Here is a 12,518-nt window from a genome sequence, read left to right as displayed (position 1 = left end):
GCTTTGGCTTTAGTTTTCTTTATTTAAAAATAAGAATGATAATTCCTGATTTTGTTGATATGAAGGTTAAATTAATATATATGTGTATATATACATATATATTCCTTGCCAGTAGAAATCCTCCATGAATACTAGCTTTAATTCTTTGAATTCTTTGCTTTCTCTTTTAGAATTATCCAAAAGGCACAGAATTTGAGATTTGTTAAATATGTAATTAATTAGTTGATTTTTACAAAAGATTAAAGATGTCAGCCATTTGGTGGTGGTAAAACACATGAGCCTTATTTTTGGTCAAACTCCAAAACTCCTCTACTGTTTTTTACTTTGGACTGGTTCCTTAACCCTCCTAAGCCTTGGTTTTCCCAGCTGCAAAATGGAGTCACAATACTGATATCATTGGATTATTGTATTGATTTTTTAAAAAGCAACAGTAGTAAATACTGATTGAGCACTTCTTATGTATTATTTCACTTATTCCTCATAAGGACCTTGTGAGGTAATGTATCATGATTGCTTTTTTATAGACGGGAAAGCTAAGAAAGACTTAAAGAAGACCCGGGGTCCTCTTGTCATACAACTAGCAAACAGTACAGCCAGGACTCCAGTCCAAGGCTTTTAGGCTTCAGTGCCCAAAAGTGCTTCTCCACTGTGCTATTTAAATTTTCAGTGTTTTCTTTTTATTTTTTTTTAACGTTTTATTTATTCTTGAGAGACAGGCAGAGAGACAGAGTGAGACAGAGCATGAGTGCAGGAGGGGCAGAGCGAGAGAGAGACACAGAATCCAAAGCAAGCTCCAGGTGCTGTCAGCACCGGGCCTGATGTGGGGCTCAAACTCACAAACCACGAGATCATGACCTGAGCCAAAGTCAGACACCCAACCAACTGGGCCACCAGGTGCCCCTAAATTTTCAGTGTTTAGCGCAGAGCAGATGGATAGCAAATTGTAGTAGATAACTGCTTTGATGTTTAATTTTAGTGATTTTGCTCAAAGTATTCACTGTGTTTTGTGATACATTTTGTGATATGCATGACTCTAAGATTACCCAAAAAAGTGGAGATTTAAATAAAGATTAAAATTAAAAGTTAAAGTCCTTTAATTCCTGAATCTCCTTTCTCTGTGTATGTGCACAAATATGTATAAAAAATGTAGTACGTGTGTGTGTGTGTGTATATATATATATATATATATATATATATATATACACACACACACATATATACATATAATACTTCAGATATATACATGTCGGCACATCATAGCTATTATAGTTTCAGTATCATATGTGTATGAACATACTCACATTAGGGGAAAATGCAGATATGCTTATCCCTAAATGTCCAGTTATAAGAATATTCAGACCTAATTATTTTTCCTGCAAATCTGAGATTAATTTTATTGCTGCTCATTAACACTTTACTGAATAATGAGCTCCAGCAGAATTAATCTTGCTGAATTTCACTTCCTGATTCTTGAATTGACACTGAAATTTTGGCTACTTAGCAGGTGCCTTTTTTTCTTTGATAACGTATAAATTTCTAAATTATTAGAAGCGTGCTTGATTTTTTTAACTGACATCAAATACCAGATGCAGATATATATTTTAAAAATTCTGCCACTGCTGATAATGATCAAGCACTTCATCTTTTTTTTTTTACTTGTGATGTTTTCACCATCTGTGATAATTGAGATTATTTTAAATAGTTGGGTACAGGTTTGTTTAGATGAACTTGAACAAAATGTTTCAGATATATATATTTTTTTGCCTTTAAATAACAACTGCTCTTTTAATCACTGCGAGTTTGCTCAGCAAATTACTAGGTGTTTTTTTCTCCTTCCCTGATGCTATGCCCCCATAGTGGGATTTATATCTGTATTAATTTCTGACTGAAAGGAGAGTGCAAAATGCTAAACTCTATGGTAAAATCTTCTAATTAAGCATCAGTACATCAATATAAAATAGAATGACACTTGTAATACTGAATTTAGTTAAGTCTGACAAAATCATATGAACACAGTTTGTTTTCTTTGTTAAATTAGATTTCATTTTAGTAATTAAATTTTTTTTACCAATTGAGATAAAGCAACAAAATATCTGTACATCTGTCATCTTATTTAAATAGGTTTTTAGAAGATACTTATTCCTTTTAATTTAGGCCCTGTCTTTCCTGTCTTTCCTAGATGAGGAGTCTCTGAACTAAGATTGTATTTCACTTTGGATGGAGTGAGAAAATGTTGTGTTTTGTTTTTGTTTTTGTTTTTTTTTTTTTAGCCCATTCAATCTAGCGGATTTGATTGGCAAACCCACAATAGATAATTTAGCAAAAGAGGAGTCATATTCTTTATCCTATTATAGTAAAACCTCTCACTAATTCAGAATTTATTATACTTCAGATGCAGTATTTGTGATCTTCTTTGAGTAAAAAATTCAAAATAATTTCTTCCTCTGAATTTTCAGGGTCATACTTATAAGGGGAATCCTGTCTAAAATCACTAGCTTTTCAAACCAAGGGCTCAAGAAATGAAGGATTCCTTCAACGTGCCTTCAACCTCTGGGTCCAGCAATTAATTCTTGTATGTTAAAGGACTTTTATGTTTATGGTACATTTTTATGTAATATAGGCCTATTTTGAATTATAATGTAGGTAACCACATTTTATTTATTGTAGCCTTTAGTTTCATCTATAATCTGTACTGCTTGAAGGTATTAAAACTGAATTTTTACCCAAATATTCTATGATTAAGACCTTTATAGTAAGTCATCTGGGCCAATCCATTCTGTTATTCCGAATTAGTGAGGTTTTACTGTCCTACTTTATAAAGAGTTTAAAGCTTTTTGAAATGATAGAAAGTTATTTAGTTATAAAACGGGAAGACATAATTTAGGCTAATCTTGTCCTAACTGGATTATTACTAAAAGTTAGAAATGTTAGATTAAAAAGAAAGAATAGCATTGGACATAAAATGATTTTATGTTATTCTGTCTAGCATTTTAAATTCAGCAATAAAAATTCAGATTTAGTTAAAAATGTGTGTCTGTGGATCCACATGTGTATCTGCACATTATACACACTTGTTTAGAGAGTGGCTTAGACTAATCAGTCTTTTGAAATTCCTTCCAGAATTAGATTTTATTACATGTTCAAGAAATTTGAATCTTGATGATATAGAGGTCATATTTTAGTGATGTGTAGTTTTAGATTAGGAAAAAAGAATTGCTTCCCTTGTTTACACATTCCAAACTAAAGTTTTATATTCTGGAATGTAGTTTTTATTTAATGGTCAGAATGCCAGAATATTCAGTCAAATGTAAAAACTAGGTGGAGAGAAGAAGGGCTGAAGCAAGTTCAGGGGAGGAAATTATAGAAAGAAGGGAGAAGAAAAGAAGAAATGAAACAGAAGGATTTGGTTGAGAATGATGTTGGGGGGCCAGGAAAAGACCACAGAGCAGAATGGCTGAGGGGCAAAGTGAGGCAGGAAAGATGAAGAGAGTCAGCCATTGGATTACAGTCTATTGGATAAAGCTCTTTGGTCTTTGTAAATGTTTTAAAGTTCAGTTGAGTGTGTAGCAGTACTGATGGACAGGTTAGCCTTCTATGATGTTTGGGAAATCTAAGTCATTTGCAGGTCGACTGGAATATTTTTTTAAGTGGCTAATACTAACACTATCACTAAGTTTAAAATAATTGTTAAGTGACTTTGCATGCAGTTATTTTTAAGCAAACTAAAATTTCCCATGTAAACCATTTAGAATTTTGTTATTTCTATAATTTTATGACCCATTTACATTACATAACTGACTAGCTTAATAGGTTTTATCCATAACCAGATCTTGTCTCTCTTTTTATTGACCTAGTGATATTTGCAAACAGAAGTATGTAGTATATCTTTTCAAAATTGCTTCTTTGCAGGTAGATTCTTGATCTATCCCTTCTAACAGCTGCAGATTCTTCTTGCTTGTTTCTCTTAACATTTTTCTCTTGTTTTTTCCTTAGTAAACTGATTTAAAATCTTATTTTGAAGATGAATAATGGCTTAATTACAAATTAAAATACTTACAGATGGAAGTGGAGAACGAGGAGAAAAGGATGCAAGCAAAATCACAACGTATCCTCCAGGCTCTGTGCAATTTGACTGTGAGCTCCGGGCAGTACAAGTCAGCTGTGGATTTCATCATTCAGGTAGCAGCTGGAACTTTAGGGTATAAATGCATTTTTACAATTGTGCTAAATAACTTATTTGGTTAGTTTTGACAAATATAGTCTGTTAAGTGTGTGTTAAAAGCTATAGTTTGGCAGTGTTTCTCAAATCTATGAAAACTTTGTATTTATTACAGAATCTTTTTTAAAAACTATCTTCTGATGGACTTGTATTATAATTCAATTAATGAAACTCCTGAAAATGAAATTATCTCTAAAATCTCTCTGGACTCTAGGATCCTGTGTTTTTATAACCTGTTCCCATGTTTTGTTACTGTTTGATGAAAAATGTATATCAACAAGTTTCTTTATTTTCTTAAAATGTAGAAAATAATTAAATTCTTAGAATTATTGACATGTGACCTGTATAGCGTAGGTTGTACTTTTCAACCTTTATAAAAACAAAAAATGTTAAATTCTTTCTTTGGTACTTAATATATTTCCTTATTTGTTGATAAGGCATTGGCAGATATTAAAGTTCTGAAATTTCATTGATGTTATGCATAATTGTACAAAGCTCAAACCCATCTGCTACCTATAATTATCCTAGAAATAAGAAAACAATATTTTCTATGGAATTTTCTACTCATTATTAAAAAGGTTTTACAGTTGGTCCAAACCTATGCCTTATTAAATATTAATGTTATTAAAGGGCATTTATAAAACTTTTAAATGTGTTAAGAAAAACATTATGCCTTTTTATAATGTACAAAAGTATTTTACAGAACTAAAATTATCTTACTGAATATAAATTGTGATTCAGTTACCTATTTTTTTTTAAGTTTTTACCTTAGTCTGACAAGTGCATCTCTTAATCTTACTCACTTATTTCACCCATCTTCCCACCCACCTCTCCTCTGGTAAATATTGGTTTGTTTTCTGCAATTAAGAGTCTATTTCTCAGTTTCTTTCTTTTCCCTTTGCTCATTTGTTCTTTAAATTTCACATGTGAGTGAAATCATATGGTATTTGTCTTTCTCTGACTGACTTATTTTGCTTAGCATTATACTGTTTAGCTCCGTCCATATTGTAGCAAATGGCAAGATTTTATTCTTTTTTATGGCTGAGTAATATTCCATTGCATATATGTATAACATATTCTTTATCCATTCATCAGTTGATGTCAGTTACCCATATTTAATTGCTTTCTATTTTAAATAGTGAATATTACACTGTTTTCTCTATTGTGTTAAAAATATAAAATGCATGTAATGAAAAAATAAAGCTCTGTATATTGGTTTCAGTGGTTTTAATGGAAAATGGAGATGTCTATACATTTGGATATGGGCAGCACGGGCAGCTAGGACATGGAGATGTCAATTCCAGGTACTCTTGTTTGAAGATACTTTTTTTTTAACTTTTCTATTTTCTTTCTAAATATATATCTCTACACTTGAAATAGTATTTTTATATACCTCTGTTTTGCAAAATGTGGCCCATAAATTATCAGTAGATCTTGATTTTGTGGTTGAGTGCTTTTGTGAGGATAGATGATTTTGTAGTTCCAGGAGAAAAGTTGATTTACATTTTAAATATTTAAAATATAAAAGTGACTATGATGATCACAGAATCCTACTATATATTTAATAATATCTTTTTAAAAGCTGTTCATGACAGTAGAAAAGAAAATATCCCCAAATTGCGTTTTAAAAAAATCAGCAATAGATTTATTCATATTCCTTGAGGTTGTCTGCTTTGAAATCTTGGTCTAATATTAACATGAAGTCATTAAAGTGTTTGAATAATTTTCAAACAAAACCTATGATCTGTCAGAGAAACTGCATACTGAAGAGCTGATTGTGGTGGAGACTGCCAGATGTCACCTGATACTCATTCTTCCCTGCTTCATTTGATAGTAGAGTTTTAGTTGGTGACATGACCATGCAGCTAAAGACTTCTTTCCCCTACCTCCTTTGCAGCAGGATATGGCCGTGTGAATTAAAGTGATTTGTGCAGCTTTGGAATCATACTGTTAAGGGGAAGGAGGGGTTACTCTTCTGTCTCTTCTTCTTCCCTCCCAGCTTGCTGCCTGGAATCCATGTGTGGTGGCAGGAACTGGAGAAGTCATTATACTGATCATAAATTAGAAACCTTGTATTGAGAATAGCAGAGCTACAAGATTGAAGTAGTCAAAGTCCCTGATGCCATAGAACTGCTCCTTACAGTAAAGTAGATGCTTACCTGAGAGAGAAATAAACTTCTGTCATGTTTAAGTCCCTGTTACTTTGGCTTTCATTATAGCAGCTGAATCCATATTCTGCTTAATATAGTGAGAGCTTTTGGTCAAAAGTATAGACCATCTTCAGGTCTTCCAAGAAGAAGTTGCTGAGACAGGATTAGATGTGCAAAGGATTTGTCGGGAGAAAACTCATATGGAGGATAAAGGGGAAAGAGCAGGGAGAACTGTCAGACACAATGTAGGTCTGACCCCTGTGAAAAGAAAGAGGGAAGAAGATAGAGTAGGAAGTTTCTAAACTGAAGTGCAGTTCTGAGGGAGTTTCAGGCAGGCATTGGGGTGTCCTCAAGCCGAGGTTGCTTTTGAAGGAGCCCCAGATTGGGCAGGATGACCCAGCATTATATCTTCTTCATGATCGGACACAGGCTGGCAGCATTCCAGGGGAAGAATGGCCTTATGGATCCAAAGGGACAGTATCTGAGGCTGTCAGTCAGCTGTGCTCCCTGGAGCAGGTTGTCAGAGATCTGAGTGATCTACATACATGGCTGCCACACCATTGAAACCAGGCTTGTTGATCAAGTCTGTAGATATATATATATGGCACTTTCCAGCCAGACTTGACTTAGCAATTCATTTATCAAAAGAACCTTCTTTCTGTTTTGAGTCTTTACTCTGCCTCATTTTCCCTTGTAGTCATAAAGTATCTGGACCTATATGGTTTCTCATTCATAATTAGTGAATTATTCTAGTCATTAAATGAAATTCAAGATTTTCATTTCATTCTGAAACTACCCCATTATTATGGCAGAGATGTGATTATTGCTGTTTATATGGTAAAGGCCAGTGATTCTTAATCCTGGCTGCACATTGGAATTACCTAGGGAACTTTAAAAAAAATCCCATGCTTGTATTGTACCTCTGTATTCTATACACAAGAAGTGTGTGTTGGGAGGTGAGGGTAGGCTGGGAAGTGGATGGAGGTGGCCAGGGCAGTGCTGGGTAGGATCAAATGTGTTTTCCCAATAGCTCTCCAGATACTAATGTGTATCAGGATTAAGAACCACTGTCTGTCCTTAGAGGGCAAGGTCAGATCCATTTGAAGTGTACAGAAAGTGGGTATGAAATGGAGTGCCCTTAGTTACTCTGATGAATGTTGTTGCTATTGAGAAGAGATGATGAAGGTATCATTGAGTTGAGTTTCTCACTAAAAACACAAGTGTAACACATTTGATACTCTTGTCAAAAGATTTGTAAAACTATCACAACTTTTTTCCTTTTGTTTAATTCTAGTATAGTCAACATAAAAACTATCACAATCTTAACGACAAATATTGTGATTGGAAAGATACCAAAAGGTCTTTGGCAGGATTAGTTTATCAAGTGTCACTGGATATGACATTTGGATATTGGACATGATAAAGTATCAACGCCTTACAGGTTTGAACAGATACTATCACAGGTGTTAGAAAGCAACAGATGTTTTGATTTATAGTTGATTGACATCAGTGATATGCAGAGACTGAGTCAGAGTTGTAACTTGAATGGGGAAGAATTTGGCAACTTTTCTGTTCTTCATTCGGGTTCATGACACAAAAGAGCATTTGTCATCATTGTCATCGTCGTCATCATCATTGCTGTTATTGAGCTGGTGTTTATTTTGTAGTCATGATATAAGCTGAGAAAGGTGCATTATAGTTAGACATGATGGACCATCAATCATGTGCCGCAAGAGGGCATTTCTTCACAAGCCATACTTTGTACTTGGATGCCATTCCACAGAAAATAATTGGCAAATAGCTGTATTTCATGGTCTTGACTGAGTGGGAGGAGAACGGTGAAAATCATGGTTATAATCAAGTCACAGCCCTCAAGTAACTGTGCAGTATGAAGAATGAACAGCATAAGCACAAGATTCTGCTACACTACATTGAGGTGTAATGGTTGTTGAAAGAGAGGGTGCTCTTGTCAGCTTTTAAAATGAGAGGTTGCCTAAAAACATTGCCTCGGAGACCTGATTTTATCAGTGAGCACCATCCCTCGATTTGCAGTGCTTTGCTCAGGTGATGATATAATAGAAGTTTGCTGAGTATTTTTGAATATATTGAATTTATCAACTTCAAAAATATGATAGGTTTAAATGTTGAAAAAATAGCAGAGTTTCTTAAGAAGATTAAACTCTGGTGGAGTTTGCTTTAACTGCTCAAAATTGTTCTTTCCCCACAGGTACACTTTCATTCCAGGTTCCATTGATTGAGTTGTAACTGGAAGGCTGTAACATGTGGTGTAGGGAGAGCTAAACTGGGTAACCCAGTGAAACACTGTCTACACACTATGCCTGGTGTGTTAAACAGAATTAGTCAAAACTGTTTCTGTTGTAACCACTGTAGTTACCCTGTTTGTCTGGACCTATGTGGGACTTGGAAGGCAGGACCCAAGAACTGTGGTACTAATTCAGAGACGAATTGGCCACTTATGTGGAGGGACAGTCCAGGAGGAACAGAGCCCCTATAGCATACAAGTTAATTACCACAAAGCAAACATTTATAGGTATTTAGTTGAAATAAAGTATATAGTTGGGGGGTATTTTTAAGTTTCTAGTAAGCAAGTTCTTTTAACTGGAATTTATTGTGTATCACACATTGATTATGTGTGGTTAATGAAGGGTAAATATTGTAGTGTGCATTTTGGTAAAGATTAATAAAAATGTTATTGATAGTCTATTTAATGTGTTATCTTGGCAGAATGACTGAGTTCATTCTCCAGTTTGGGTCCTGATTCTGTTACTTGGTTCCTGTATGACCTTGGCCATGTTACTTAACTTTCCTTTGTCTCAGTTTCTTCCTCGTTTAATTGGAGTAAGTACATTTCCTTCAGAAGGTTGTGAGAATTCAGGAGAATAATGCCTGTCACTTAGCACAGGGCCTAGTCCATAGTAGGTGCTCAGTGCTATTAGCTGCTGCTTTTTAAAGTGAATGTCAGAAAGCTTGTGAGGGCTTTTCTACATTCAGTCATGTCATGAGTCTAACCCTCTTTTTAGTTTATTTTGTTCAGTATGCTTCCAAATGTCTGAATTCTGTACTTTTTTAAACCATTTACAGTAAACTTAAACCTGGATGTTGGCAAAGAAATTATATAGTTTAGATACTTTTATTCCTTGTTTTCCACTAGAATTTTGATCATTCTTATAGTATTTTTGAGTTTCATCTTTTTCTTGCTATACTGTCTGCATTCTGCATTAATGTATTTATTAGCCGATCATAGTATCTGGAACCATTTAGACAAGGTTAAAATCTTCATCTCTTACCAACTATGTGACTGACTGCAGTTTACTAGACCTTAGTTTAAATATCCCACAGGATTGTTGAAGAATTAGTTCAATGTATGTGAAATGCCAAGTGTGCACACATTCATGCAAACATACACACATAATTTTTTTTTCCTGTGCTCGCGTTTTCAAAAGAGTTTAATAAATGGGCTCACTAATATTATGGAAAGAGTTCAAAGACTGTATTAGAAGGTCTGCTACCAGCTTTTGGGAAGATGCTTTAAGCTCGTCACATCTACTCATAGAGTTATTTTGATAATCAGTTATACATTTTATGTGAAAGTGCTTTGCAAACAACAGATAAGTTAACAGATCTAAGAATGTTCTCTTTATTCTTTGTTACTGAACATTTTTGTTAGCAAGCATTAGTTTACCAGATAGCCCTTTGAATGGACAGTTGTCTTTTTGGCAAAACTCCCTATAGCTCAGAGTTAAAAAACCATTTGTCTTTCACTACTATTCTTGGCAGTATTACTCCATCCTCAAGTTAAAAACACTACTGCTCTTTTGAGGCAGGATCATTCTGTTCTGCTCCCTTTTATTACCTACTGTTTCGTCATTACCTTTCATTCACTCAAAATTTAGTATCTGGTTCACAGTGTTTTCTGTCTCTGAGTCCTGTCCCACTTGTGGGTGACTTCCGTATTCTTGAGAATGGTCCCATACACTACACTGATCTTGGCACTTTATATCTAGTAAACTTTACTTCCACATTCATGGTGGTTATTCCCAAGACCCATCTTGGATCAAGCACAGCTCCAACTCTGAATTCTTAAGTTTAAGAAGCTCATACTTTACCTGGCCTTTGACTTTATCAGTACTTCATTCCCTACCACCCTCTACAATTTTACTCCCTTTCACCTTTTTTACTTTATTTTCTACCCAACTTACAGATTGTTATTTATTCTTTTCGCCTATACTCTTATCAGTAACTTCAGTTTTCTTGCCCTCTTGGTCTTGATAATAGGGCATGGCAAAACTTCCTGCATGAATCAATCTATTCATATTTTCCATATTTAACTTAGGCTTCTAGAAAAAAGTAAATCACCATATATGTGCAGATTGTTACATGATTTCCAGATTCAACTAGGTCTTCTACAATGGGCCAGGTCTTCTATGTTGTTCTGTTTTGTGATTTGGGACTATTTGGCTTAACACTTCTTGAATTTGATGAAAGATACGGGATCTCTCTTCAGAACAACAGATAGAAGAATGTACACATAAAAGTTGACTTAGAAATTTAGGAGGTTCACAGATGTCCTGCAGTTCACTCATAGACTTCCTAGAAGTCCTTTGAATCTGGGTTAAAACTCCTGGTCTAGATATTTATTTGTTCCCTTTACCACTGTCCCTTTTTTTGTAATCTTCAAATTCTCTGCTTACCCATTTCCTTCTTCCTCTCAGCACATGACTTCTGTTCACATCACTACAAAAGTAAAAGCCATTAGGTGGAAAATTCTTCAGCCCACCAACTCTACAAACCTATCTGCATCCATACTACTTCTTTGCTCCTGTTCATGTTACTTTGAAAGAAGGACCTGTTTTCATCCATGCAGTGAGGCCTGTCTACCTTTACCCTAGGGATCTAGTTCTGTTTCTTTTTTCTTCTCCAAACTGTGTCTTTAGCCTTTCTATCTTTACTCACTCTTGTAAACTCAAACAAATTTCTATCTTCTTAAAAGAAACAAAGCTTCATTGAGCTTCATTTGCTCTTTAGCTGTTGGTTTTCCTTTCTTTTTTTGGGCAGAGATTCTTGAAGAGGTTTTGTATAGTCTCTGACCCCACTGTTAACACCTCATCTGCTATAGTGTTATGCCTATTTCTACCAGAGACTTTTTCCTTACTAAATCGGGTGGTGACTTGTGTGTGTCTCTGTAGTGTTGAGCATGTACATTATATCCTCCCCAAACCTTCTCTTCCAGTGACTGTCTTTGTGCCACATTTTCTCAGAATTCATTCTCCCTCTTTGTTATGTCCTAGATTGCTGTGAGCTCTTCTTCCTCTGTCCATACCTGAAGTGTTAGAAAAAAACTCATTTTGAAAATTAGGATCTCTTCTTTGCTCTAATTGTCTTCCTACATCTCATTCATTTTCATACCTTGAGTGAATGTTACCACCATCTCCCTTGCTGCTTCCTGCCAAGTCTAGTCAGTTCTGTTCCTTACACAGCTATCATATTCATTCATTTCTTTGAATCTACACTGTTTTTAGTTCAGACCTTCATCATAACTCATTCAGATTATTGTGAAATTTTCATAACTAGGTTTCCAGGTGCTAGTTTTGCCCTTACCAACTCAGTTTCCATTACAACCTGAATAACCATTAAAAAATACACTTGATGTAATATTTTAAAATTTTGAAGTATCATATTTGTCTAAAACACAGAACTCCTATTATGTGTCAACTCTTTCTACAGTGATTATTCTAATTACAGATAATGATTATTAAAAATGGTTAATAAATGGTTTAAAGTGGTACAAGGATGGGGACAAGGATGGATACAGTGGATATAAGGGTGTATTTATTGTAAGAGTTACCATTTATTCAGTGTTGGGCACTGATCCAAGCACTTGATGTATGTGAGCTTCTTTATTGTTCATAGGAAGCCTATGCAGGAGGTATTGGTTTATATTATCCTCCCTGTGATAGAAGAAAAAACTAAGATACAAAAAAGATGAGTAACTTGTTCAAGGTCTTGGTCACAATGCTGTTGGAGCCAGGGTTCACATCCCGGCCATCTTGTCCAGCTCTAGAGCTTTTAGCCACTGCTGTAGTGCCTCTCATCATACTCCATTCTGATTTCATTAACTACTATCTTAA

At 34.8% G+C, this 12,518-nt stretch overlaps 1 protein-coding gene across 1 annotated transcript in view; it reads left to right on the top strand.

Annotated features, from left to right (window-relative positions):
* The window catches only part of MYCBP2 (MYC binding protein 2), a 280,386-nt gene that overhangs the window by 92,729 nt on the left and 175,139 nt on the right, over positions 1-12,518 (top strand). The window contains exons 19-20 of the mRNA XM_039252458.1: positions 4,060-4,179; positions 5,442-5,523. Of these exons, the coding sequence (XP_039108389.1) occupies positions 4,060-4,179; positions 5,442-5,523 (202 nt within the window). The remainder of the gene's footprint in view (positions 1-4,059; positions 4,180-5,441; positions 5,524-12,518) is intronic.

This window comes from Hyaena hyaena, unplaced genomic scaffold (assembly GCF_003009895.1).
Source record: "Hyaena hyaena isolate Hyena2069 unplaced genomic scaffold, ASM300989v1 scaffold_413, whole genome shotgun sequence".
Classification (NCBI taxonomy): domain Eukaryota; kingdom Metazoa; phylum Chordata; class Mammalia; order Carnivora; family Hyaenidae; genus Hyaena; species Hyaena hyaena.
This window is presented reverse-complemented; position numbering and strand designations above follow the sequence as displayed.